Source organism: Lucilia sericata, unplaced genomic scaffold, assembly GCF_015586225.1.
Source record: "Lucilia sericata isolate MDLA Ls3-8-SP2 unplaced genomic scaffold, ASM1558622v1 Contig000565F_arrow, whole genome shotgun sequence".
In the NCBI taxonomy this organism is placed as follows: domain Eukaryota; kingdom Metazoa; phylum Arthropoda; class Insecta; order Diptera; family Calliphoridae; genus Lucilia; species Lucilia sericata.
Window position 1 is genome coordinate 227,449 of NW_023994575.1, and position 23,300 is coordinate 250,748.

At 29.6% G+C, this 23,300-nt stretch overlaps 5 protein-coding genes across 8 annotated transcripts; 2 read left to right on the top strand and 3 right to left on the bottom strand.

Annotated features, from left to right (window-relative positions):
- Positions 1 to 2,283: 2,283 nt before the first annotated feature.
- Positions 2,284 to 2,925, bottom strand: LOC119606257 (inducible metalloproteinase inhibitor protein-like). The gene is made up of 3 exons (XM_037959690.1): positions 2,845 to 2,925; positions 2,552 to 2,725; positions 2,284 to 2,465 (listed from the first exon to the last, which is right to left on the bottom strand). The coding sequence occupies exons 1-3, from the start codon at positions 2,918 to 2,920 to the stop codon at positions 2,284 to 2,286; spliced, it is 432 nt and encodes a 143-aa protein (XP_037815618.1). The 5' UTR covers positions 2,921 to 2,925.
- A 1,790-nt stretch (positions 2,926 to 4,715) lies between these two features.
- On the bottom strand, positions 4,716 to 5,218 carry LOC119606264 (chymotrypsin inhibitor-like). Of its 2 annotated transcripts, none has more exons than XM_037959702.1 (2): positions 5,039 to 5,218; positions 4,716 to 4,975 (listed from the first exon to the last, which is right to left on the bottom strand). In XM_037959702.1, exons 1-2 carry the CDS (start codon positions 5,094 to 5,096, stop codon positions 4,764 to 4,766), a joined length of 270 nt encoding a protein of 89 aa, XP_037815630.1. In that variant the 5' UTR covers positions 5,097 to 5,218; the 3' UTR covers positions 4,716 to 4,763. The 2 variants fall into 2 exon arrangements, with proteins under 2 accessions (XP_037815630.1, XP_037815629.1); XM_037959701.1 differs by having other exon boundaries at positions 4,716 to 4,984.
- Positions 5,219 to 5,279: 61 nt separating this feature from the next.
- On the top strand, positions 5,280 to 7,810 carry LOC119606262. 3 transcript variants are annotated; one of them, XM_037959693.1, is made up of 2 exons: positions 5,280 to 5,476; positions 7,492 to 7,810. In XM_037959693.1, the coding sequence occupies exons 1-2, from the start codon at positions 5,413 to 5,415 to the stop codon at positions 7,680 to 7,682; spliced, it is 255 nt and encodes an 84-aa protein (XP_037815621.1). In that variant the 5' UTR covers positions 5,280 to 5,412; the 3' UTR covers positions 7,683 to 7,810. The 3 variants fall into 3 exon arrangements, with proteins under 3 accessions (XP_037815621.1, XP_037815625.1, XP_037815624.1); XM_037959697.1 differs by lacking the exon at positions 7,492 to 7,810 and adding an exon at positions 6,321 to 6,589 and having other exon boundaries at positions 5,374 to 5,476; XM_037959696.1 differs by lacking the exon at positions 7,492 to 7,810 and adding an exon at positions 5,731 to 5,960 and having other exon boundaries at positions 5,374 to 5,476.
- A 1,880-nt stretch (positions 7,811 to 9,690) lies between these two features.
- On the top strand, positions 9,691 to 14,951 carry LOC119606255 (protein GPR107). Its single transcript, XM_037959689.1, has 9 exons — positions 9,691 to 10,024; positions 10,096 to 10,206; positions 10,270 to 10,415; positions 10,833 to 11,352; positions 11,414 to 11,515; positions 11,654 to 11,787; positions 11,861 to 12,010; positions 13,386 to 13,503; positions 13,578 to 14,951. Exons 1-9 carry the CDS (start codon positions 9,878 to 9,880, stop codon positions 14,154 to 14,156), a joined length of 2,007 nt encoding a protein of 668 aa, XP_037815617.1. The 5' UTR covers positions 9,691 to 9,877; the 3' UTR covers positions 14,157 to 14,951.
- Positions 14,952 to 15,029: 78 nt separating this feature from the next.
- LOC119606258 (gustatory receptor 8a) lies at positions 15,030 to 22,554 on the bottom strand. Its single transcript, XM_037959691.1, has 5 exons — positions 21,804 to 22,554; positions 21,658 to 21,731; positions 21,493 to 21,567; positions 15,238 to 15,327; positions 15,030 to 15,169 (listed from the first exon to the last, which is right to left on the bottom strand). Exons 1-5 carry the CDS (start codon positions 22,552 to 22,554, stop codon positions 15,083 to 15,085), a joined length of 1,077 nt encoding a protein of 358 aa, XP_037815619.1. The 3' UTR covers positions 15,030 to 15,082.
- Between the last annotated feature and the right edge of the window lie 746 nt (positions 22,555 to 23,300).

A 23,300-nucleotide genomic window follows, 5' to 3' on the forward strand; every position in this document is an offset into this window, starting at 1 on the left:
ACAAAGTTTTATCTGTGTTTCTATATAGCTATTGTTTAAAAACAATTCTTATACCCTGCAATACTAAGGTTTGTAACATTTAAAACACTTTAAAGTATACCCATCTGTTAGCTCATAACCTGGGCCTTATAATCAAAATACAGAATGCAATTTAAAAAATAATTAGTTTAAATTTGGACATATTCTATTTTGGTTATTAACTTACTAAACTCACTATAAATATACCCATAGCTGTCATAGGGTATCACATGATCGGTTATGCCCCTCTATACTTATCAGTATGTATATTTATTGAATATATTTATGATCCCAGCAAAAACATGGTAATGACTACTTGTACATTCTGAAGAAATTATTTTTCCATTACTACAAAACTACATACTTACTTAACACTTTATTTGCAGGTGATGGTAGTAAGTACTTATCTAACTACCTATTTGTAAGCGAGCGTAATAAGTACTTGCTTTCTATGTCATCACCGTATTTAAATAATTACATAAAATGCTATTGTGTAAGTAAATTTAAGCATTTTAACCCCTTACTTTTCAATATAAGTTTTTGCTGGGATCTTTTGGTTTCATTGTTTTAAAGGAACGTATTTGCTTTTATGAAACAATTCCAGAAACATAATTATTTGTAATAAGAATTATTAAGCTTACAAAGAAAAATATTTTTTAAATACATGGAATTGAAATTGAAAAACAAGTTACTTTATAATAACATGTCAAACACATGCTCCCCCCAGGCAATTTACGCATCTTGCCACACATATTTGATCAAATTAAAGTAAGATAAAATCAGCATGTTATCGCTAATATTGGCAATATAATTTAAAGCAAATTTAAAACACGGATCGTAAAGGTTTGTCTTAGTTAACTGAAAATTTTAAATATTTCGCTGAAACAACTTTTTTACTTAAGTTGTTAATTTGTAACTAATATACTTATTTATGCTTACAATTTTAATTAGTATTATTTATTTACTTTTTCACAACAATTAGTAACGATTTTTCTACTCAGTAAACATCAAAAAGTTATTATTAAGTAAAACAATCAGTCAGTCAGTAAGCACGAGTTATTCAAAAATATTACTTTAAAAAAATGATAACAATATACAAAATATTTCTAATTTCTTTATTATATCATTACGTGTTAGCAGAAGGTTGGTTTGACAATATTTTACATTTACAACTTATAGATTATAATTTTTACAGAGATTTGTTTACCTCATCAACATCTCGCATCAATAAGAGAGCCTTGTGAGCATATGTGTTTAATAAATGATGATAATAAACCCATTAGAAAGTGCTATCATGCTGATATGAGAAAATGTATATGTGCCGCGGGTCTTTGTCGTGATCCTGAGGGAAAGTGTGTGAAGCAAGAGTGAATTAAATGTATTTTTCGAAAACAAAATAAATAATAAAATCCCTGCTCAAAAAGATTATTTATGGATCATATATGGATTGGGGCAGGGGGTTAATATGGGCCTATCCTTATAAATTTTGGTAGAGGGATCTACATATAGTTTAAAGATATTTATGCAGTATTTCATGGTGATATTAGTGTCTATAAGTGAATTTTAATCATCAAGTCATTATCTGAAGGGGACTTTGTAAGTGGCCCAGGGTCAAATGAGGCCCGATCATTACAAAAAGCAGCAAAATCATTTAGACTTATATAAAGCTAAATTTTGCCGAGTTTTGGAGAGATACAAGAACATTTAACATATTTATGAACTCAAAAGACCAAATCGTGGGGTTACAGTTGTATGGGAGCTAGGCGAAATAATGGACCGATTTTATTTATTTTCAAAATTTCGTCCTTGGATCAAATCATATTGAAAATTATGACCTATGGCGTGCGCACTAGTTCTACATGTACGCACAGACAGACGGACGGACGGACAAACTCAGAAAGTGATTGAACTTAACCGATTAGTTTACTTTAAGGTTGGTGTAGGACCAATATTTTTAAGTGTTACAAACATCAGCACAAACGCATAATACCCTCCCCACTATGGTGGTGTAGAGTGTAAAAATTCCAATTATTAAATTTTTCTGGAAACTGGAAGATACAGAGCAGAAATAATACGGTTTGTGAGGGAATTTCAGCAATTGAAAACCGATAATTTGAACAATATCGAACATAGTCTGAAATTAAATTCTAACCTTCTTCTGAATATGATTTTAACGGTAATAACCCGATGAAATTTTTCATAATATTAAATTTTTTATTTTTAATTTTTTTTCACTCTATAATTAAGTTTGTAATCCCTTTTTATTTAAAAAATTCTTTGAATATTTCGCACACATTGACCACGTTGATTGCGACAAAATAGTGCAGCACAAATGCAACGTCTTTCCGTGATACGATAACAAACAGATAAACGAAAATCGGTACACATCTCTTCACAACCAATCATAGAAGGCGAAATCGGTATTTCATTACTATCACAATCTCTAACTAAAACATAAAGCAACAAAAAAAATCAAAAAATTAAAATTAAACACTCTATAAATATAATATTAACTTTTTTAAAACTCCACCACACAGCTGACGCGGTATGCATTTTTGTTGCAAGTTACGAGCATAATTTGGTCGACAATAACAACCAGCTACTGGACGTATTGATGTTAAAGGACAACGACGTTGTAAATTCTGACAATTAACATCACACATAGGTGAGGGATCAGTATAGTATAATTCATTAGCAGGACATTGAGCTTATAATAACAACGACAATAACAGCGTAAGGATTTCAGCGTTGTGGATTACACGTATTAAAAAAGGATTTTATGAAAAAATTGTAAATAATGAGGAGAAACAAATGAATATTACCTACCAGCATGTGTCTGTATTGTAATTATGGAATTTAGTAATAAATAAAATATGAATATTAAATGCAAATAAATAATCATTTTGTTTTGAGTTTTTTGTTTTATTGAAGTGTAACACGTATTCAATGGTTTAACTTTGTTTCAATAAATAATAATATTTTTAATATAAGCAGGTGTTTTTATAGCATTAAATGTGCAATAATTGAAATAGTTTATTGTTGTGACAATATTGTATATTTTTTGTATTATATTATAATAAAATCAATTCATACATATCGGGGATTGAAGAGGAATATTTTGTAGATATCTTCGAAATCACAGAAATCCACTATGTGTCGGAAAAGGGAAAAAGGGAAAAAAAGCATAATTTGGAAAAAAAATTAAAAAGATTTTAACAAAATGTTTATATAAAAAGTTAATTTTTGGTCAGAAATATGACTGGGATGATATAAAAGTTTGGTTTTAGTTTATTGTTTCAAAGTTATGATAATACCCTAGACCACTATAGTGGGGAGGGTATTATACGTTTGGGCTGATATTTGTAACGCCCAAAAATATTGGTCCTACAACTACCTTAAAGTGTCTTGTGTCCATGTAAACCTTGTACATACGAAAATAGAAAACCACAATTTGTTAAAATATTTCGGAATATATTATATTACCGATATAATATATTACCGATGTTATTAGTACCCAAAAATATTGGTCCTTAAAGTATACTAACCGGCTCAGAATCAATGAGTCGATTTAGCTATATCTGTCTCTGTGTATCTATCCGTTTGTCTTCATGTGTGTCCATGTAAACCTTTTTAGTTTATTGTTTCAAAGTTATGATAAAACCCTAGACCACTATAGTGGAGAGGGTATTATGCGTTTGGACTGATGATCCAAAAATATTGGTCCTACACCTACCTTAAAGTGTCTTGTGTCCATGTAAACCTTGTACATACGTTACCGGTCGCAATTTTCGAGATAATTTCTTTTGGTCCAAGGACGAAAATCGAAAACCACAAATTGTTAAAATATTTCGGAATATATTATATTACCGATGTTATTAGTACCCAAAAATATTGGTCCTTAAAGTATACTAACCGGCTCAGAATCACTGAGTCGATTTAGCTATATCTGTCTCTGTGTATTTATCCGTATGTCTTCATGTGTGTCCATGTAAACCTTGTGCGGATGCTACAATTCGCAATTTTCAAATTTGGCACATACTCTTCTTTTGAACCAAGCCTATTCAAAATAGTTAAAATTGGTCCATTATAATCATACCGCCTGGGCTTTTGAGCTTATAAATATGTTAAATGTTCTTGTATCTCTCCAAAAACTTAGTTGTATAAAAGTCTAAATGATAAGTCTGATTTTCGTAATGATCGGGTCTCATTTGACCCTAGCCTCCATACAAAGTCCCCTTCAGAAAATGACTTGATGTTCAAAATTCACTTATAAACACTAATATCACGATGACATTCTGCATAAATAACTTTAAGGTATATGTAAATCTCTCTACCAAAATTTATAAAAATAGGCCTATGTTAACAAAAAAAGAGATTTTCTAAAAGAGGGGTTATATGGGGGCAGGGGCCATATAACCCCTCTTTTAGAAAATCTCTTTTTTTGCCAACAAATTTTTAAAATATTTCTGAATTATTAGGTAAAAATCAAAATATATTTCACATGTTTAACATAATCACTGGTGTAGGGTATCATATGGTTCGCCATGCTCGATTATACATTCTTACTTGTTTTTGATTCAATTTAAAACATTCACTGCCTTATTCATAAACATTTATCAAAGGTTTATAAAACAAATTTTGTATGAAAATTTGATTTATAAACTTTTGATAAAAGTGTATAAATTAGACCCATTAAATTTAATTAAAAAAAATATATATTTCCTTTTTTATCTGTACATTTAAAACTACAATAGATTTGAATTTATTCTTGGACAAAACACAATCGGCACACAAGTTCCCTCCCCATCTCGGGCAAATCCACTACGACAAAAGCAACCCGTACGATGCGGTTCACCTTCTTTTGCACAAGGTTTATTCAAATTGGCACATTCACGATCACAATTGGGACCCAATGTCAGAAATATTTCATTTTTACCCCGCGGACAAGTTTCATCAGCTGAAATTTCTTAAAACAAAAGTAATTAAATAAAATAAATCAATTATTCAAAATTTCTTTTACCTTGAACAATTACAAGGAAAATAGCAAAACACCAAAATATTACACAATATTTTATCATATTTATTGCAAATAAACCGATATTGAAATATTTAAATAAAATAATATTTATACAATTGTTTTTCGCAGCAGAAACAATAAATCTGTTGTTGTAGACTAAATAAAAGTTTTATAGAAAATGAAATGGATTTTGTATTGAATTGAAAACAAAACGAAAAACTTAATTAAAGATAAGAAATAATGAAGAATAATAAAGAAATAATAAATGATAAGTAAATATAGTAAATCTTGTGTATGACTCTCAATGTACTATAAATACTTGATGTGACTTAGTTTTTTCCATAATAAAACACTTTTAATCTTTCGAATTAATTACCATGAAGACGAAGTCACTGTATTTCTGCGTCCTTGCATTCGTTTTATGTTTTACTACTGTTACGGGTAAGAGTTTATTTTAAATAAATTTTGAATATAAAATAAATCGACTCAGAAAGTGATTCTGAGCCGATTGTTATACTTTAAGTAGATAAAGTGAATTATGTTCTAATTTAAAGTCTTTTCCAATACGAATCTAATTCTTTCCGATAAGAACGAATAACCTTGAATATTACAATGTTTAGGTCCAAGCCTTTAACTCGACTTAAATATATTTTAATTTTTAATAAATCTTTTTAACTTTTACCGTATATGTGCAGCCCAACGAGAATGTCGCATGTATATGTCTTATATACGTCAGGGTCAGAGGGTATGTCAACGTATATGTTTGCCCTCACCTCAAATAAGATGTTATACTTCTAGATTTGGCGAACGAATGTTTCTTTGTCCTCCAGATTGTTGTCGTGTGGGCAATACATGCAGACCTCCATTAATTGTTTAAATAAAGCGCAGATGTAAAGGAACTTTGTTTTGAATTGACAGATCTAAAATTATGAACTAATCAATAAACTTTATTTCAATTGTATTTTTTCAAATTTTACTAAAATCAGATTTTTTGAGACCCCTCATGGTCCCACTCTGATTTTTATACTCTGCATTTTATTCTACATGTTTTTAGTGATCAATGATCATCTTTTATAATCTAAAATATCTGAATTGTTAGATTAAGATTTGCTAAAGCCGAATTCTAATCGTATTTTAATTCATATCCCATTCGAATCTAATTCTTCCCGATTAGGGCGAATGATTTTCAATTTTTCATTACATGCTTACATGTTACGACTTAAATATATGTATGTATTTTAACTTTTAATAATTATTTTTTATTACTCTTATGATTTATGTGCAGCCCAACAAGAATGTCGCATGTATACAACTTATATACGTCGGGGTCAGAGAGTATGTCAACGTCTATGTTTGCTCTCACCTCAAATAAGATGTCATACTTCTAGATTTGGTGAACGTATATCTCTTTGTCCTTCAAATTGTTGTCGTGTTGGTAATACGTGCAGACCTCCATAAATTGTTTAGATAAAGTACAGCTGTAAAAGGACCTTTTTTTAATTCGATAAATTTCCAATTATGAATTAGTCAATAAACATTATTACAATTATAAAACAACCTAATTTTTCAAATTTTACTAAAAATTTACATATTTTCTTGAGATTCCTTTAAAAATAGATTTTTGATAAAAAAAAATAGGGATCCGAAATCAAATCCCCTTTTCCAAACTCCTAAATATTTACTATAAGTTAAAATGATTTTGGCGCGGAATATGATGTTTAGGAGACAGGAAGAGGTAATATCTGAACTATCTCTTATACTTATAAGATATACATACATAGACTTGGAAAAGTGATATAATTAAAATTTTTTATAAAATTTTAGTTTAAATATAATTTTGTCCTTAATCTTCTTAAATTAACCTTTTTTGTGCAGCCCAACCAGGATGTCGCATGTATTCTAGACTTATACGACGAGGTCAGAGGATATGTCAACGTATGTGTTATCCAACACCTCATATAAGATGTTATACTTCTAGATAGGGTTCTATAGTTGAAACGAAAAGTCGACTTTTCGACTTTTTGCATTTAGTTAAAAGTCGACTTTTCTACCTTTCGACTTTTTCCATTTTATGAAAAGTCGATTTTTCGACTTTTCGACCTTTTTCATTTGTTTAAAAGTCGACTTTTAGACTTTTCGACTTTTAGTATTTTATAAATGGTCGACTTTTCGACTTTTTCCGACTTTTCGACTTTTTTCGACTTTTTCCGACTTTTCGACTTTTTTCGACTTTTCGACTTTTTTCGACTTTTCGACTTTTTTCGACTTTTTCCGACTTTTCGACTTTTTGATTTTTTACGACTTTTTGACTATTTTCGATTTATTTCGAATTTTTCTCGAAAAAGCATTTTATTTTAGTCATTAGGAATCATGATTAGAGGAACGGAACAGTAATAATCTGATATTTTTAAATTGTTAAACATTTTGATTGTAATTTATTTATTTTCTCTTTACAGCACAATTAGGTTGCCGCATGTATAGCGTAGTTTTGCGACCGGGTCAAAGGGTATGTCAACGTATGTGTTACCCTAGAGTTGGGAGACCTAATATAGCCTGCTATACAGCTAGACGAGTCGAAAGACAAAACCTTTGTCATCCAACTTGTTGTCGCTTTAATAATAGATGCCAGCAACTTTTATATACTTAAATTAAGACGATATTTAATAAAAAAACGAAATTTTATAATTAAGTAATAATTTCATAATATTGCAAAGACACCATAAAAATTAACACATATTCAATAAAACTTAACACGCGTGTAAAATTTTAATTAAACTTAATCAAAAACCTATTTTTTATTGAAAAATTGATTTGTGTGTAGTTCCCTAACGAACGGTACAATTGATCAATTAAATTTTTCATCAAAATCGATTTTTATATGAAAATCCAAAAAAATCGGCTCATAGTGGGCCATTTTAAGAGAAGGCAGTCCTAAATATTTATATTGATAGTACCTCGTAGAAAATTTAAAGTTTTTAGCTATTATAGTTTCTCAGATATACGAAATTTAGTAAATTATCGCTGGTCTACCTTCGTTTTTAATATTCATACTTAAAACCTTCCTACTTTAAAAGATTAGGAAGGAGTAGCTGCTTTAGTTTCCCAGATATTCTAATTTTTACATTTACTTCATAGAGAAAGTGCCACGCACACTATTGCTAATCTTCAAATATTTTATCTAAATGATAATGTTAAAGTTTTCCAGATATACGAAGGTCTGTTCTAAATATCTATATTCATACTAAAGTTAATCGTACAAAATTTTGTGACTCTAGCTTTTATAGTTACCCAGATATATACATTTTAATACTAAATTCATCTGAGAGTTGCCACACCTACTTTACTAGTTCACCAATTTTAATACCCTTCACCTTCGTGAGAAGGGTATATATAAGTTTGTCATTCCGTTTGTAATTTTAAAAATATAATTTTCCGACCCTATAAAGTATATATATTCTGAATCCTTATAGATAGCGGAGTCGATTAAGCCATGTCCGTCTGTCTGTCTGTCTGTCTGTCTGTCTGTCTGTCTGTCTGTCTGTCTGTCTGTCTGTCTGTCTGTCTGTCTGTCTGTCTGTCCGTCTGTCTGTCTGTCTGTCTGTCCGTCTGTCTGTTGAAATCAGTTTTCTGAGGACCCCAGATATCTTCGAGATCCAAATCTTCAATAATTCTATCAGACATGCTTTCGAGAAGTTTCCTATTTAAAATCAGCAAAATACGTCCATTAACAACGGAGATATAAGCAAAAATCCGAGACAACCTCTGAAATTTTCATAAAAAATAAGCAACAACAACACTGCTTATTCATTGCGTTGTATATTTTGTTATTGTTTTTTGATTATTTCGTTTCGTATGTTTGAATGGCTGTGTGTTTCATCGCCATGTGTATATTGTTTTTGTTTCTTGGTGTATTCAGTTTCGTATGTTTGACTGTCTGTTGGTTTCATTGCGTTGTGTATTTTGTTTTTGTTTTTTTGTGCATTTCGTTTCGTATGTTTGGATATCTATTGGTTTTACTGCCTTGTGTATTTTGTTTTTTGTGTGTTTATTTCGTTTAACGTTGTTGTTGTTTATTTTGTTTTGCTATAATAATCATATAGTGAGGAAAATAAAATAGATTTAAATTTTATAAAATTGATATTTTTTAAATACGCTATGGTGAAGGGTATATAAGATTCGGCACAGCCGAATATAGCACTCTTACTTGTTTTATATGAGTTCACCAGTTTACAAATTTATTTTTAAATTTATTTATTTTGAAAATCATAAATCTGTAAATTCTCAAATAATGATCCAAATAAGAAAATAGCGAAAATCTATGATCATTTTTATTTTATATCTATGCAAAACTTTGTATACACTCCACTCATATCGATTTAGAAATGGAAGATTTATTTAAAATAAAGTTTACGTTTTTATGTGAAAAAATTAAGGTTACGTACACATCTAAATCTGCAACGAAAACAATATATATCTAAATTTTCGACTTAAGCTATTTTAACATGCAATCACAATTAGTATTCTTTAACAATTTATCCCCTTTTTACCCACAAATACCAACTTCCATCTACTAGTGCCATCTCTGTCATAATTTGACATTTCATATGTTTCATTCCATCATGTTTCTCTAGTTTGACAATTAACCCAGCTGTGTGTGTGTAAAAAATGAATAAGTGAAGTTTTTTTACGAGCTTAAAAAAAGAAAATAATTTTATTTATTCAATATATTTTATTAATACAATAAATTATTTAAAAATACAACTACACAAATATAACTCTTCAGCATAACCATTGAAATATAAAAACAAAAACTACGTCTAAGTAAAAATTGTCATCGTAAAGATGACAAAAATAAATAAAATGTTAATAACAACACCTCTTATGAGGAAGCCAATGACGTTGGCCAAATCAATATTTGTCTTTTTAATAATTGCGGCATTTCTACGTGACCATCTAGTGGAGGCACGTAAACATCATTTGGAAGTTCGAGTAAGTATTGATGAAAGAAATTGGAAAAAAAATTAAATAATTTTATAAAATAAAAAAACAACAAATTTTAGACCGATGATCGTCCCTATATTGCCTTGTCAACGTTTGGTTTCTATACGAATGGCCATTTAAATGTTAATCTTAGCAAATTGGTGTTGTCCTCGGAAACGGGTAATGAAAAGGTTTGTTATGAGAAATAATTCTAATGTTAATTTTGTATATTAACTTTATTTATATTATTCCAGCTGGGTTTGTCTTTGGACAAGACTACCATCGATCAAATGAATCCTTATTTGGATTCTCATCAAAATAAATGTTTATTGGAAGAATCTTGGAGTCTTCAAAGAAGTGGTCCAATTTTATTCTTTTTATTTGATTTGAAGAATTTACAGTAAGTTAAGCATATTTAAATCAGAAACCTCTTAATAAATATCTTGTAAGGCTTCATTACGTTCGAATCAATCGAACGCATATTAAAGCGAATGCTTTGTTGGACACTCCTTTTCCTAGAAAAAAAATAGTAGGGAATATATCCTAAATCATAAAAAAACTTAGTTTCTTAGAACCAGGTCAGTTCAGTGCATGTTATTATATACTCGACAAAAGCATGTCAGAAAAAATTATAGGCCAAATAATGAGAAACTCAGTTTCTTGAACGTAGTTCCTTAGATGTTTCCAATCAGTGTTCCTAAGGGATGACGCTCCCAAGATATCTTAATATGATAAACTTTTTTGAAACCACACTAGATTAATTACATATTAAATTTTTAATATCAATAATCAAACAAATTTTTTTTATCCATTACAGAGTCCATGTAAAATGCTCACCCGAATGGCGCAATCAACACATCTACAAGGACAGCTCAATGTTTCCCATGTACCGTGGCAAACGACAATCAAAAGTGCATACAACTCAAAATAGACTAGTTTTAGGACCCCGTCGTAGACGTGATGTTGCACCACACGAAGGAGAAGCCAACGGCGAAAATATGCCACCAGTTTTACTCAATGAAGAACAACTAATGGATGACGATGATTCGTACGAAGCACCCGCAGTCCCCTCTAAACCAACAGCAGCTGCCAAAAAAGTCAAAGAAGAACAAGTTATAGGTGAAAATCCTGTAGCAGAAGAAAAAACTCAAGGAAGCGGTGAAAAGAAAGTTGAATCATCCGAAAAGTCTTTAAACCCACCTACCATGCCAGCAGCTGTGATGCAACAAGCTCCAGATTATTCCTCAAAGGAAAATGTACAAAATCCATTTTGTAAAAATTTAATTCTGCCCTTAACAAGGACAAATGTGGATGGTGTAAATTATTATAATATGTCGGTATGTATTAGACAAGTAAATTATATTGAGTTTTTGATATTAATTTTTTACTTAATTATAGTTTTCTATGTTTGTGGGTTCATTGCGTGAGGAGGGTCTTTATAATTTATATTTCCATAATTGTGAGAACTATCATGGTTTCGATAAAGAAGTTTCATTTGTGGTAAGTATTAAAAACAAAATTTAAGTATTTTTGTTAGTTAATCAAAAAGAATTTTCGCTATTTAATTTTTTAACTCAAAACTTAATTTATTCTAAATATTTATTGGTTTTTATTACAATTTTATTTATTTTTTCTTAGGTTGATATTGAAGAAAACAATAATGGCAACTATTTGTCAGCTGGAGAAATGCCTTTGCCCGCTTTATATTTAATGATGTCTTTACTATTCTTTTTGTCTGGTCTATTTTGGGTATTTATCTTAAAAAAGAGCAAGTGAGTTTTCAAATTTGTAATATTTTCTAATTAGTTATAAATATTTATATTTTTTTTTTTTTTTTTGTTGCAGACACACCGTTTACAAAATTCACTACATAATGGCGGTTTTAGTATTTTTAAAATCATTGTCTTTAATGTTCCATTCAATAAATTATCATTTTATTGAAACCAGAGGAGAACATGTGGAAGCATGGGCCATTTTATACTATATTGCTCATTTGTAAGTATGAAAAATTATGAAATTAGGAAGAATTTTTCAGAGAAATCATTATACAAAATTAATTTCCTAGTTAAAAAACACTTTTTCGGCGAGTTTTTTTGCAAAATAATTTAACATATTAAAAACAAGTAAGAAAGTATAGTCGGGCGTGGCCGACCATATGATACCCTACACCAGTTATGAATATTAAATGTGATTTAATTTTCATAATAAAGCATTTATCTTCAATATTCCCTTGTTCCGATACATTTAAGCAATTTATGGATGAAAAACTAATTTTCTGAAAGAGGCTTTATATGGGGGCTAGGGGCAAATATGGACCAAGCCCGATAACATTTTGTGAATATATTTATATTTACATAATATTTTATTGTGCTGAATTTCATCGCGATATTTGTGTTTATAAGTTAATTTGGGACATTCAAGTAATTTTCTGAAGGGGACTTTGTATGGGAGCTAGGGTCAAATGGGGCCCGATCTTTATGAAATTTGGCAGGGTCATCAAGACTTCTATAAAACTTAGTTGTGCCGTATTTTATAGATACATATATCTGTATATTTAACATAATTATGAGCTCAGAAGGCCTTTTCGGGAGGTTCTGTTCTATGGGGGCTAGGTGAAATAATGGACCGATTTTAACCATTTTCAATAGGCTTCGTGCATGACAAATTTCATCCAATTATCTTAAAAATTGCGACCTGTACCTTGCGCACAAGGTTTACATGGATAGCCAGCCAGACGGATGGACGGACATAGCTTAATCGACTCAGAAAACGATTCTAAGCCGATTGGTATGCTTTAAGGTGGGTCTAGGACGAATATTTTTGTATGTTAAAAACATCAGCACAAATCCAATATACCCTCCCCACTAAAGTGGTGTAGGGTATAAAAATGTATGACAAAAGCTCTATAAGAAACTAGGTTTTTACTAGATTTTTGCGAAAAAACACCGCGAAATGATTTTTTTACAAAATTACTAATTTTGACTACTTTTTGTCAAACAATTTTTCGGCGATTCTTTGACTAATTCTTTTAACTAGTTTTCTTAAAAAGTTTTTAACGATTTATTTTTTTTCAAACAGATTTGACAGATTTTATACAGAACGTTTTCCACAAGTTTTCTATAAAAGTTCTGGACTAGTTTTTGAACAATATTTATATGAGTTATCTAGAATATTTTCGACTAGTCGATCTTTAATCTTATTAGAAGTTTTTGACGAATATTTTTAACATAATCATTAAACATATTTTGATGAATTTTCTATAAAAGAGAGACTATTCCACAAATTATTAAAAATAATGTTTTTAACAAGTTTTCTAAAAAAAAATATAAATATACTATAAATATATTTCCTATTTCTTACCATTTACTAGACTTAAAGGAGCTGTACTATTCATAACCATCGTTTTAATTGGCACCGGTTGGACATTTATCAAACATATACTATCCGATAAAGATAAGAAAATCTTTATGGTTGTAATACCGTTACAGGTAAGAACAAGAAACAAGCATAAATAATTTAAAATAAAACCAATTTAATAATATTTTCCCCCAACCACTTAAAGGTTTTAGCCAATGTTGCTGAAATTATTATCGAAGAATCCGAGGAAAGTGATGCTGAATACCGAACCTGGCATAATATATTCATATTTGTTGATCTGCTATGTTGTGGTGCCATATTATTCCCGATCGTCTGGTCGATACGTCATTTACATGAAGCCTCTGCCACCGATGGCAAAGCTGCCATTAATTTACGTAAATTGAAATTATTCCGCCAATTTTACATAATGATCGTTTGTTATATCTACTTTACACGCATTATTGTTTATTTGCTTAAAATGACGGTGGCCTTCCAATATGCCTGGTTGGATGAAATGTTCCGTGAAATGGCCACTTATGTTTTCTTTGTCTTGACGGGCTATAAATTCCGTCCAACATCATCACATCCTTACTTTGATGTGGACGATGATGATGATGACGACGATGAGGTTGAAGTTTTAACCGAATCGGGTCTCACACATAATATACATCGTACTAAGGCACAAAATCGTAATGCTGTGTCGAGTACCACCATTATTGAGGGTAATGATGAGGAGAAAGAGAATTTAATTTCTAAACGAGAATCATCACATGAATATGATTAGAATTTATGTTGTAGGAAAGTATTTAAAAAGAGAAACAAAATATGTTTGCAAAAGAAAGAAAAACTATAAATGATTTATTTATATTAAAAATTTATGGTTTAGGAATTTGCTCCTCTCACACATACACATTTTCTATTAAGTCTAGACTGAAACAAAAAGATGAAAAAAAACTAAGAAAACTTATATTAAAAATAGTTTTTCTTTTGTATTACTTTCAATAAAAAAAATAAACAACTAGATTTTTAGTATGTACTTTAAACTTTATAAAAGCAATAAAATATTTAATTTTGAACAAAATATTTTAAATAGAATTTCGCAAAAGTCTTAAATATTATTATTTTTTATAACAATTACAAATACATACATACATTTCAATAGTGCCAATGATTTACAAGAGTTTAATACTAAACATATAAAAAGGCCAGACATTTGGAATATAAAATTTGTTTTAGCTTCTTTTATTTGCAAATTTTTTTTAATAACTTTTGAATTTGTTTAATTGTTTTAAAAAGTAAAAGCCTTTTCCAAAAATCGACTGCCTGTTGTTCGGTGTTTGTATGAAAACCATTCCAAAATAATTTTAAAAAAGTGATTGCTTTTCATGTAAGTTTTTTCCAACTCAAACATCGACTTAAACGGAATTTTAAATATTTTTGCAATAAATTTAATTTATTACAATTCGAACACAACATTCTAAATTTATGTATTGTATATTATTATTTAAAAAAAAATTTCCACAAAAGTTAAATGAAAATCTTTACAAAAAACTTAAACAAAACAACAAAGAAATCATAATTTTTTTTTTTACAATTAGATTTTTATTAAGACAACAAAACATCCTTTTTTTATAGATGAGCTTAATTAATAATTAATAAAAGAATGAAGAAAAAACACACATACACATAAATAAACATTATAGTTTTAATTTAATTTTTCTTGTCATCTTGAAAGTTGGTAAATTTCGGCATAAATTGTATAAAGAAAATCATATAAGTTGTTATCGAGCCAATGGCCTAAAGAAGAAGGAAGAGAGTTTCAAAAGAGTGAGTGAAAAAATATCTAAAAAATAAAACAAACTTACCCTGGTCAACATATAGCCATCCATGCGAGTAATACCAATACCATTGATACAGATGCGTTGATGAAGAATTTGTAAAGAGAAATTTTGCAACTAAAAGGTAAATAAAAATTATAAAATTTTATTTATAAATAAAAACCATATAATTTTAAATGTTTTCCATTTTTAGAATTCAAGAAATATTCGCGAAAATTTTTAAAAATAATAAAAATTGATTTATTGTTTTTAAATATCTTACTGCTTACCTGAGTACTAACAATACTACTATGATTTTCAAACTGACTTACTATACTGTGTAAATAAAAAGTAATAAGTTTAACCTAGAAATATTAAATCAAAAGAAACATTATGTATTCTATGGTCCCACCACGCCCAAACTCACCACATCCATACAATTTTTTGAGGTTATTAAAAAAGCCGGAATTTGAAAACAGGCTGGTATTAACAAAATTATTTCTGAAATTCACAACATATGATGAAATACTCAACACTTTTCCCCTATTCGAAAAACCCACTCTACATACCAGTTGTATCCCAATTACAATAGATCGCATAGTAAGCAAAATATGCATCCACCAAAACACGCACATAAATCATTAATATCACCGCAATTATGGAAAATCCAAAACCATTTTGAAAATGTTCAAACATTTCGAAAATCATTTGATAAGTTTTTTGCTTGTCTAGTATTTTTTTACGCAAAAATTCCTCGAATCCCCTAAAAGTACAACCGTAAGCCATAAAACGGGAATAATCGACCAATAAATTTAAATCTTCCTGCAATTTCACCAATTCCAAACGTAATATTTCGATATAGAATATAAATTGCATATTACGTAAGTGCACAGCATAGGTAAAGGGTGTGAAAATTATACAGAACAATAACACATGTCGTGTCGTTGTTTGAAAGCTGGCAAACCATATCATAGCCGCAGTCTCCATAATAATTATCGTATAGAAAATGCCCAAAAAACGTCGATTTCTCCATAAGTCTTTAAGATACAAAGATTTCCCCTTGCTATCTGACTCCGTTTGCAAACGATCATAAATTAACCAAAATTTGTGATAATGCTCGCGTTTAAAGATCGCTTCCAAATATGCTATAGTTACAGCTATATCGGCGAAAACCACTTTGAGTATATCATTAAAATAGCCAAATATATCATTGGTAAAAAGATACTCATCATCGCCAAGGAACGTTACAAGTGCCATTATATTGAAAAATACCATCAGCACACAAGACCACAATGTTAGCCAACGTTCTACATTTATTTTACGTTTAAAATCATCATTTATTGAGAGTCCACAAAAACCAACAATCCTAAAAATTCTCATATGTATCCGTAAAATATTTGGTATGCGAGAATTCATGGTTACACAGTTACTGGTCATTGCAATTCTTATGTTATTTAGATGAGTTTTCTGTGATACGACTTTAGGTGTTAATATTATTGACTTATAATTAAATATTAATGTTTTATAGTAATTACAATTAATTAACATTGACAGTTACAATTTGTAATTAAAGTGTTGCAACATTAATTTAATGATGTGATAGGAAGTAAATGTGCGCATGCAATAGAAGTTTTTAAAAGGACTAATTAATTAGTCCTTAATGTAGCGATGGAATCAAAATTTCCGAAATTGACATCGCAATACATTTGTTAAAATGTGGACTAGTCATTTAACTAGTTTATGGACAAGACTATTGACTAGTTAATGAACTAATCTATATATACTAATCTATAGTATATGGGCTAGTCTATTAACTAGTCTATGTACATACTATTATATTAATTAGTCTATTGAATTATGTACTAATCTAGGCACTAGTCTATTATTAACTTGTTTATGGGCTAGAATATTGACTAGTTTATGAACTAGTCTATTTACTAGCCTATTGGCTAGTCTATGAACCATTCTTTTAATTAGTCTATGAACTAGTCTATTAACTAGTCTACAAACCTGACTAATAGCTAGTCTATATATTATTATATTAGCTAGTCTATTGAATAGTTTATGAACTAATTTAGGGACTAGTCTACTAACTAATCTCTGGACTGACTTGTCTATGAACTAGCATATAATCTGTTAACTAACCTATTGACTAGTCTATAAAACATTCTTTGTACTAGTGTAGTGACTAGCCTGTGCTCTAGCTTATTGAATAGTCTGTGAACTAATTAACTGACTAGTCTATTTAATCGGCTATCGACTATTTTTTTTTTTTTTGACTAGTCTATTCACTGGGTAATCGATTAGTCTTTGCTTTAGTCTATTAACTTGTCTATGGACTTCTACTGACTAGTCTACTATGTAATCTTTAGATTAATCTATTGAATAGCCTCTAGACCATCCAATTGTGTAGGCTATGGACTGGTCTATGGTCTTGTCAAGACTTTGGACTTGACTATGGGCAGTAGTCAATAGATAATTCAAACATTTTTGTTCTAGACTATATAGACTAGTCTATAGACTAGTAAAATATGGTCTAGATTTTAGACTAATAACAGGCTAATTTACTGATCCAAGCCACCTATTAACAACTATTCTTACCTGTGTACTAATGATGCCAGCTTCATTTTTAAACTGACTTATAATACTATGCAAGTTAAAAGTGATAAGTTTAACCTACAAAAATATGAGCAACAGTTAAAATAAAATTGGTATTGGCAAACCCTCCGCAAAAAAAAAACTCACCACATCCATGCAATTTTTTGAAGTAATTAAAAATGCTGGAATTTGTAAACAGGCTGGTATTAAGGTCATAAGTTCTGAAAATTACAAAAATAACTAAATAACTAACAATCAAGCCGAAAATCCTTTCACATACCTATTCTATTCCAATCGCGAAAGATCGTATAGTAAGCAAAATATGCATCAACCAAAACACGAACATAAATCATTAAGAGAACCGCCATTATAGAAAAACCAAAACCATTTTGAAAATGTTCAAACATTTCATAAATCATTTGATAATTTTTTTGCTTGTCTAGTAATTGTTTACGTAAAAATTCCTCGAATCCCCTAAAACCACAACCATAGGCCATAAAACGGGAATAATCAACCAATAAGCTTAAGTCCTCCTTTAGTTTTACCAATTCCAAACGTATTAGTTCGATATAGAAAATAAATTGCATATTACGCAAATGTACAGCATAGATAAAAGGCATAAAGACACTCCAAAACATTATCAGATGTCGTGTCATAGTTTGAAAATTAAAGAATAAAGTCAAAATTACTGCCTCCAATATAATGAATGTATAGAGTACACCAAAAAAACGAGAATTTTTCCACAATTTCCTTTCATCATTTGACTTCTTCTGTAAACAATTGTAAATAGTCCAAAATTTATAAAATTCTGATCGTTTAAAAATCGTTTCCAAATACGAAATAGTTACAGCAATATCGGCAACAAGAAATTTTAATACATCATTAAAATAGCCGAATTTATCAGAAGTAAAAAGATATACATCATCACTTGTGAGGGCTACAAAAGCCATAATGTTATATGCCACAAGTAAAACTAGAGACCACAAAGTAAGACAACGTTCTATGATGACATTGGGTTTGAAATTTTCATTTAGTGATAAGTTACAAAAACCCATTATTTTGAATATTCTTAAATGTAGCCGTAAAATTTTCGATATGTAAACTTTCATGTTGGCGTAGTTCATTACTGACTCTAACATTTCTTACGTTATAGGGCAATATGTGTTAGTTACTTTTACTGTCGTTAACATGATTAACTGCTTAGATGTAAATGCAATTAATTTTTATAGACAGTTTGAAATTGTTGTACTAAAAAACTACAAAAAGGACTAGAGAGCAATTAGGATTAATTCCTCAGATATACATATAATAAAACAATTCATACTGAAAATTATTTAAAATAAAAAATAATTCCATTTTGTTACAAGCATTTAAACTTAAACGTTTTTTTTTTTTTTTTCAAAACTTTAAACTTAAACCATTTTATAATTGAATGCTTCGCTACCCAAGTTGAAGTTAAATTAAAACAAAATTTAGATTACAAAAGGATTTCTTACATTCAAATAGTAGAAGCTAAGCAACGTACCAAAAGTCCTCTCGTACAGATTATCTTATGAATGAATGCATTCATGTCCCTGTATGTTTAATTTTATGTTTATATATTCAATATTATTAAAAATTCAAAAAGTACCAAAAAAGTTCAGTGTATAAAGTTTCATGTCACAGAAAAGCTCAAGCGATATACATTAGGGTTCTATAAATCGACTTTCGAATAATCGAACAATCGACTTTTTGTCGAAAAAAGTCGAATTCGACTATTTTGTTCCAAAAAAGTCGATAACTGGACTATCGTCTTTGAAAAAAGTCGACTTTGTAAATAAAAGTCGAAAAGTCGGAAAAAGTCGAAAAGACGGAAAAAGTCGGAAAAAATCGACAACTCGAAAATAGTAGAAAAAGTCAAAAATAGTCGAAAATTTTAAAAAAGTGGAAAAAAAGTCAAAAACTCTAAAATAGTCGGAAAAACTCGAAAAAAGTCAAAAAATAGTCGAAAATAGTCAAAAAGTCGACAAAAAAAAAAAGTCAAAAAAAGTCGAAAAGTCGAAAAAAGTCAAAAAGTCGGAAAAAGTCGAAAATTCGACTATTTATAAAATACTAAAAGTCTAAAAGTCGACTTTTAATTAAATGAAAAAAGTCGAAAAATCTACTTTTCATAAAATGCAAAAAGTCGAAAAGTCGACTTTTAACTAAATGCAAAAAGTCGAAAAGTCGACTTTTCGTTTCAACTATAGAACCCTAATATAAATATGTAGATCTGCGTTGAATTGCTCAAAAAACATGCAACAAGTAGGGTTTGCTATCCGAGTTGCAAACAAAAAACCATTTCGTGTGACTAAATCTACCAATTCTTACAATTTTATCTAAATTAACTCAATAAGTTCGAACAAAATTAAATTTCCCATTTTCATGCCCCTCTTGGTACTTTTTTCCTCCCTACTGAAGCAACAAAAATTATATTCCAAAAATGCTATAAATCGTATAAATACATTTTCATTTGTACGAACCATTAAATAGAAATCAATGCTTTTTTAAAAAAAGTATCAGAAATAAGTGCAATTTTTACCCCAAAAATAAATTTTTTTTACTAGAGCCCTGCATGAGTGACTTAAATAATAAATTAAAACATTTGATTTTTTTCAAACACTGTGTTTGACTCACTCATTGTTTTATGAATGAAATGAATAGTATATTTGAAAATAAGGAATGTTAGTCAATACTCAATTCAAACGAAACAAGTAATGAGAGTGTTTGTGTGATTCAATTCAAGTAGTATACAGTGAGTGAATCGAGTGAAAGCAAAACAATTTTTAAGTTCGACAAATTAACAGATTTTTTGAATATTACTTCGAATTTTCGAACTTAATTTCGAATAGTCGAAGATAATATAGTAGCGTCATCAACTGTACTTAACACTTAACACCAAATTTCAGCCAATTTGGTCCACGGGAACTGGTTTTATCAGCTTTAAATTTTTTTCGAACATGAGTTCGAATTTTCGAAAATTTTTTTTTTAGTTTTTTGGACTCAAAGAATAATTTAAAAGCATAAAAAATTTTTCGAACATAACTTCGAATTTTCGAACTTAATTTCGAATATTCGAACATAATATTATCTTGTCATCAATTGTACTCAAGACTACCAAATTTCAGCGAATTCGGGCCACAGGAACTAGTTTTAACAGCATTCAAAATTTTCACCATTTATTCAAGAAAAAGTTTGAATCGATTCATTCGATTCAAACAATCTATTTTGTATTGTTTTAACATAAACAAATTGTTTACTCGCTCGATTTGAATGTAGTTGCACATTCACTTGATAGTACTCACAACGTTTGAGTATAACAAAACTTTGTAAATACTATTCTAAACAAACAATGAGTTGAGTGCAAAGCAATGAGTCACTCATTGTGTGTAGCAAATAGAGTTACTCATGCAGGGCTCTAATCTACACATATCAGATTGAAACTAGAGTTCTAATAATAAATTTTCAAACAATATACTTTTTTATCAAAAAGTCCACTTTTTGTTTCAACTATAAAATTTTAATTGAAATCAAAATATTATTAGACACAAATTTTTTGATCGAAATTGATTGATTCGATATGCGTTTGATCTTTTATAAAGTAATAATTTAAAAATATGCAATCGATCGCATTCCGTTCATTAGAACTATATATTTAATTTATTAGGATTCAAAAAATGTACTTACCTGTGTGCTTATTATTGAATTTGTATTATTAAATTGGCTTATAATGCTGTGCAGGTTAAAGGTGATAAGTTTGATCTGTAAATATAAAAAGTACATTTTTCTTTTCGAATCGAAAATACAAATTCGATATTAAAATTAAATAATTTAAATTTTGACATAACTCACCACATCCATACAATTTTTTGAGGTTATTAAAAATACGGGTATTTCTAAAAGCGAAGGGCACAGCAGGGTAACTTCTACAACATTAAATTAACATATAATTTAATAATATCACTTGAAAATTTCCCCCAATAGATGTATATCATTACCTAATCTATTCCACTTATTATAAACAGAATAATAAGCAAAATATGAATCCACCAATATGCGAACATAAATCATGGAAAGTACAGCTACAATCGATAATCCAAAAGTGTTTTGAAAATGTTCAAACATTTCGTAAATCATTTGATATTGTTTTTGTTTCTCGACCAATTTTCGACGTAAAAACTCTTCAAATCCTTTAAAACCACAACCGTAAGCTACAAATCTTGAATAGTCAACCATTAAACTTAAATCATGTTGAAGCTTCACCAATTCCAAACGTATTAATTCTATATAGAATATAAACTGCATATTACGTATATAGGTCGCATAGGCCAATGGGGAAAATATACTCCAAAATAAAATCAAATGTCGGTTTTTACACTGCCATACAATGAATACAAACATGGCCAAGGCTTCGCAAAAGACAATGACATAGAATATTATAAGAAAGCGACCATTTTGCCATAACGACTTGATGTCAAAGATATTTATATCCTCTCCTGGCGATTTTTTGTGCAAACTTACATATATTTTCCAAAATTCTCTTAATGGTTTACGTTTGAAAATAGCCTCCAAATAGGAACATGTTACCGCAATGTCAGAAAATAAAACTTTAAGCGTATCATTGAAATATCCAAAAGCATCACCACGATAAAGAAATTCATCTGGACTAAATATCGCTATCATAGTGATAATATTGAAACATATTAAGAGTAAACAGGACCACAAAATAAGATAACGTTCTATTTTCATTTTATATCTAAGGTTATCATTTAGGGTTATAGTACAATAACCAATTATTGTAAAAATATAAAAATGATTTAAGAGAAATTTCGACATTTTAAGTGTGATGGAAATTAAATAACTGTTGTTGAGTTGTTTGGTCTATTGAGTGTGAAGAGTTTTGTAAAGTTTAAATTAACGCAGTGACGGAGGTGTATTATTCTATTGGATTATTTTGTACATAGTGTAAAAAAGGACTTAAGGTAAAATTTTGTAGGAATTAAATAAGATCAAGTGTGTTGACTTATAAGAGACTAAGGGCAATTCTGGACTCATCGTCATTTCTAGTTCAGTTCTGCTTCAGTTCAGTTCTAGTTCAGCTCTAGTTCATTTCTAGTTCAGTTCTAGTTCAGTTCTAGTTCAGTTCTAGTTCAGTTCTAGTTCAGTTCTAGTTCAGTTCTAGTTCAGTTCTAGTTCAGTTCTAGTTCAGTTCTAGTTCAGTTCTAGTTCAGTTCTAGTTCAGTTCTAGTTCAGTTCTAGTTCAGTTCTAGTTCAGTTCTAGTTCAGTTCTAGTTCAGTTCTAGTTCAGTTCTAGTTCAGTTCTAGTTCAGTTCTAGTTCAGTTCTAGATCAGTTCTAGTTCAGTTCTAGTTCAGTTCTAGTTCAGTTCTAGTTCAGTTCTAGTTCAGTTCTGGTTCAGTTCTAGTTCAGTTCTAGTTCAGTTCTAGTTCAGTTCTAGTTCTAGTTCAGTTCTAGTTCAGTTCTAGTTCAGTTCTA

Coding starts and splice junctions, on each gene's coding strand:
- LOC119606255 (XM_037959689.1), top strand. CDS start 9,878: ATGACAAAAATAAATAAAATGTTAATAACAACACCTCTTATGAGGAAG. Junction 10,025..10,095: donor AACATCATTTGGAAGTTCGA/GTAAGTATTGAT, acceptor AACAAATTTTAG/ACCGATGATCGTCCCTATAT. Junction 13,504..13,577: donor TGGTTGTAATACCGTTACAG/GTAAGAACAAGA, acceptor AACCACTTAAAG/GTTTTAGCCAATGTTGCTGA.
- LOC119606257 (XM_037959690.1), bottom strand. CDS start 2,920: ATGATTATTTATTTGCATTTAATATTCATATTTTATTTATTACTAAAT. Junction 2,726..2,844: donor TACAATACAGACACATGCTG/GTAGGTAATATT, acceptor TGTTATTATAAG/CTCAATGTCCTGCTAATGAA. Junction 2,466..2,551: donor ATGCATACCGCGTCAGCTGT/GTGGTGGAGTTT, acceptor TTTATGTTTTAG/TTAGAGATTGTGATAGTAAT.
- LOC119606264 (XM_037959701.1), bottom strand. CDS start 5,096: ATGATAAAATATTGTGTAATATTTTGGTGTTTTGCTATTTTCCTTGTA. Junction 4,985..5,038: donor TTTCCTTGTAATTGTTCAAG/GTAAAAGAAATT, acceptor TTTTGTTTTAAG/AAATTTCAGCTGATGAAACT.
- LOC119606258 (XM_037959691.1), bottom strand. CDS start 22,554: ATGAAAATAGAACGTTATCTTATTTTGTGGTCCTGTTTACTCTTAATA. Junction 21,568..21,657: donor CAAAAAATTGTATGGATGTG/GTGAGTTATGTC, acceptor TTATATTTACAG/ATCAAACTTATCACCTTTAA. Junction 15,170..15,237: donor ATGGCTATATGTTGACCAGG/GTAAGTTTGTTT, acceptor CTTCTTCTTTAG/GCCATTGGCTCGATAACAAC.
- LOC119606262 (XM_037959693.1), top strand. CDS start 5,413: ATGAAGACGAAGTCACTGTATTTCTGCGTCCTTGCATTCGTTTTATGT. Junction 5,477..7,491: donor ATGTTTTACTACTGTTACGG/GTAAGAGTTTAT, acceptor TTCTCTTTACAG/CACAATTAGGTTGCCGCATG.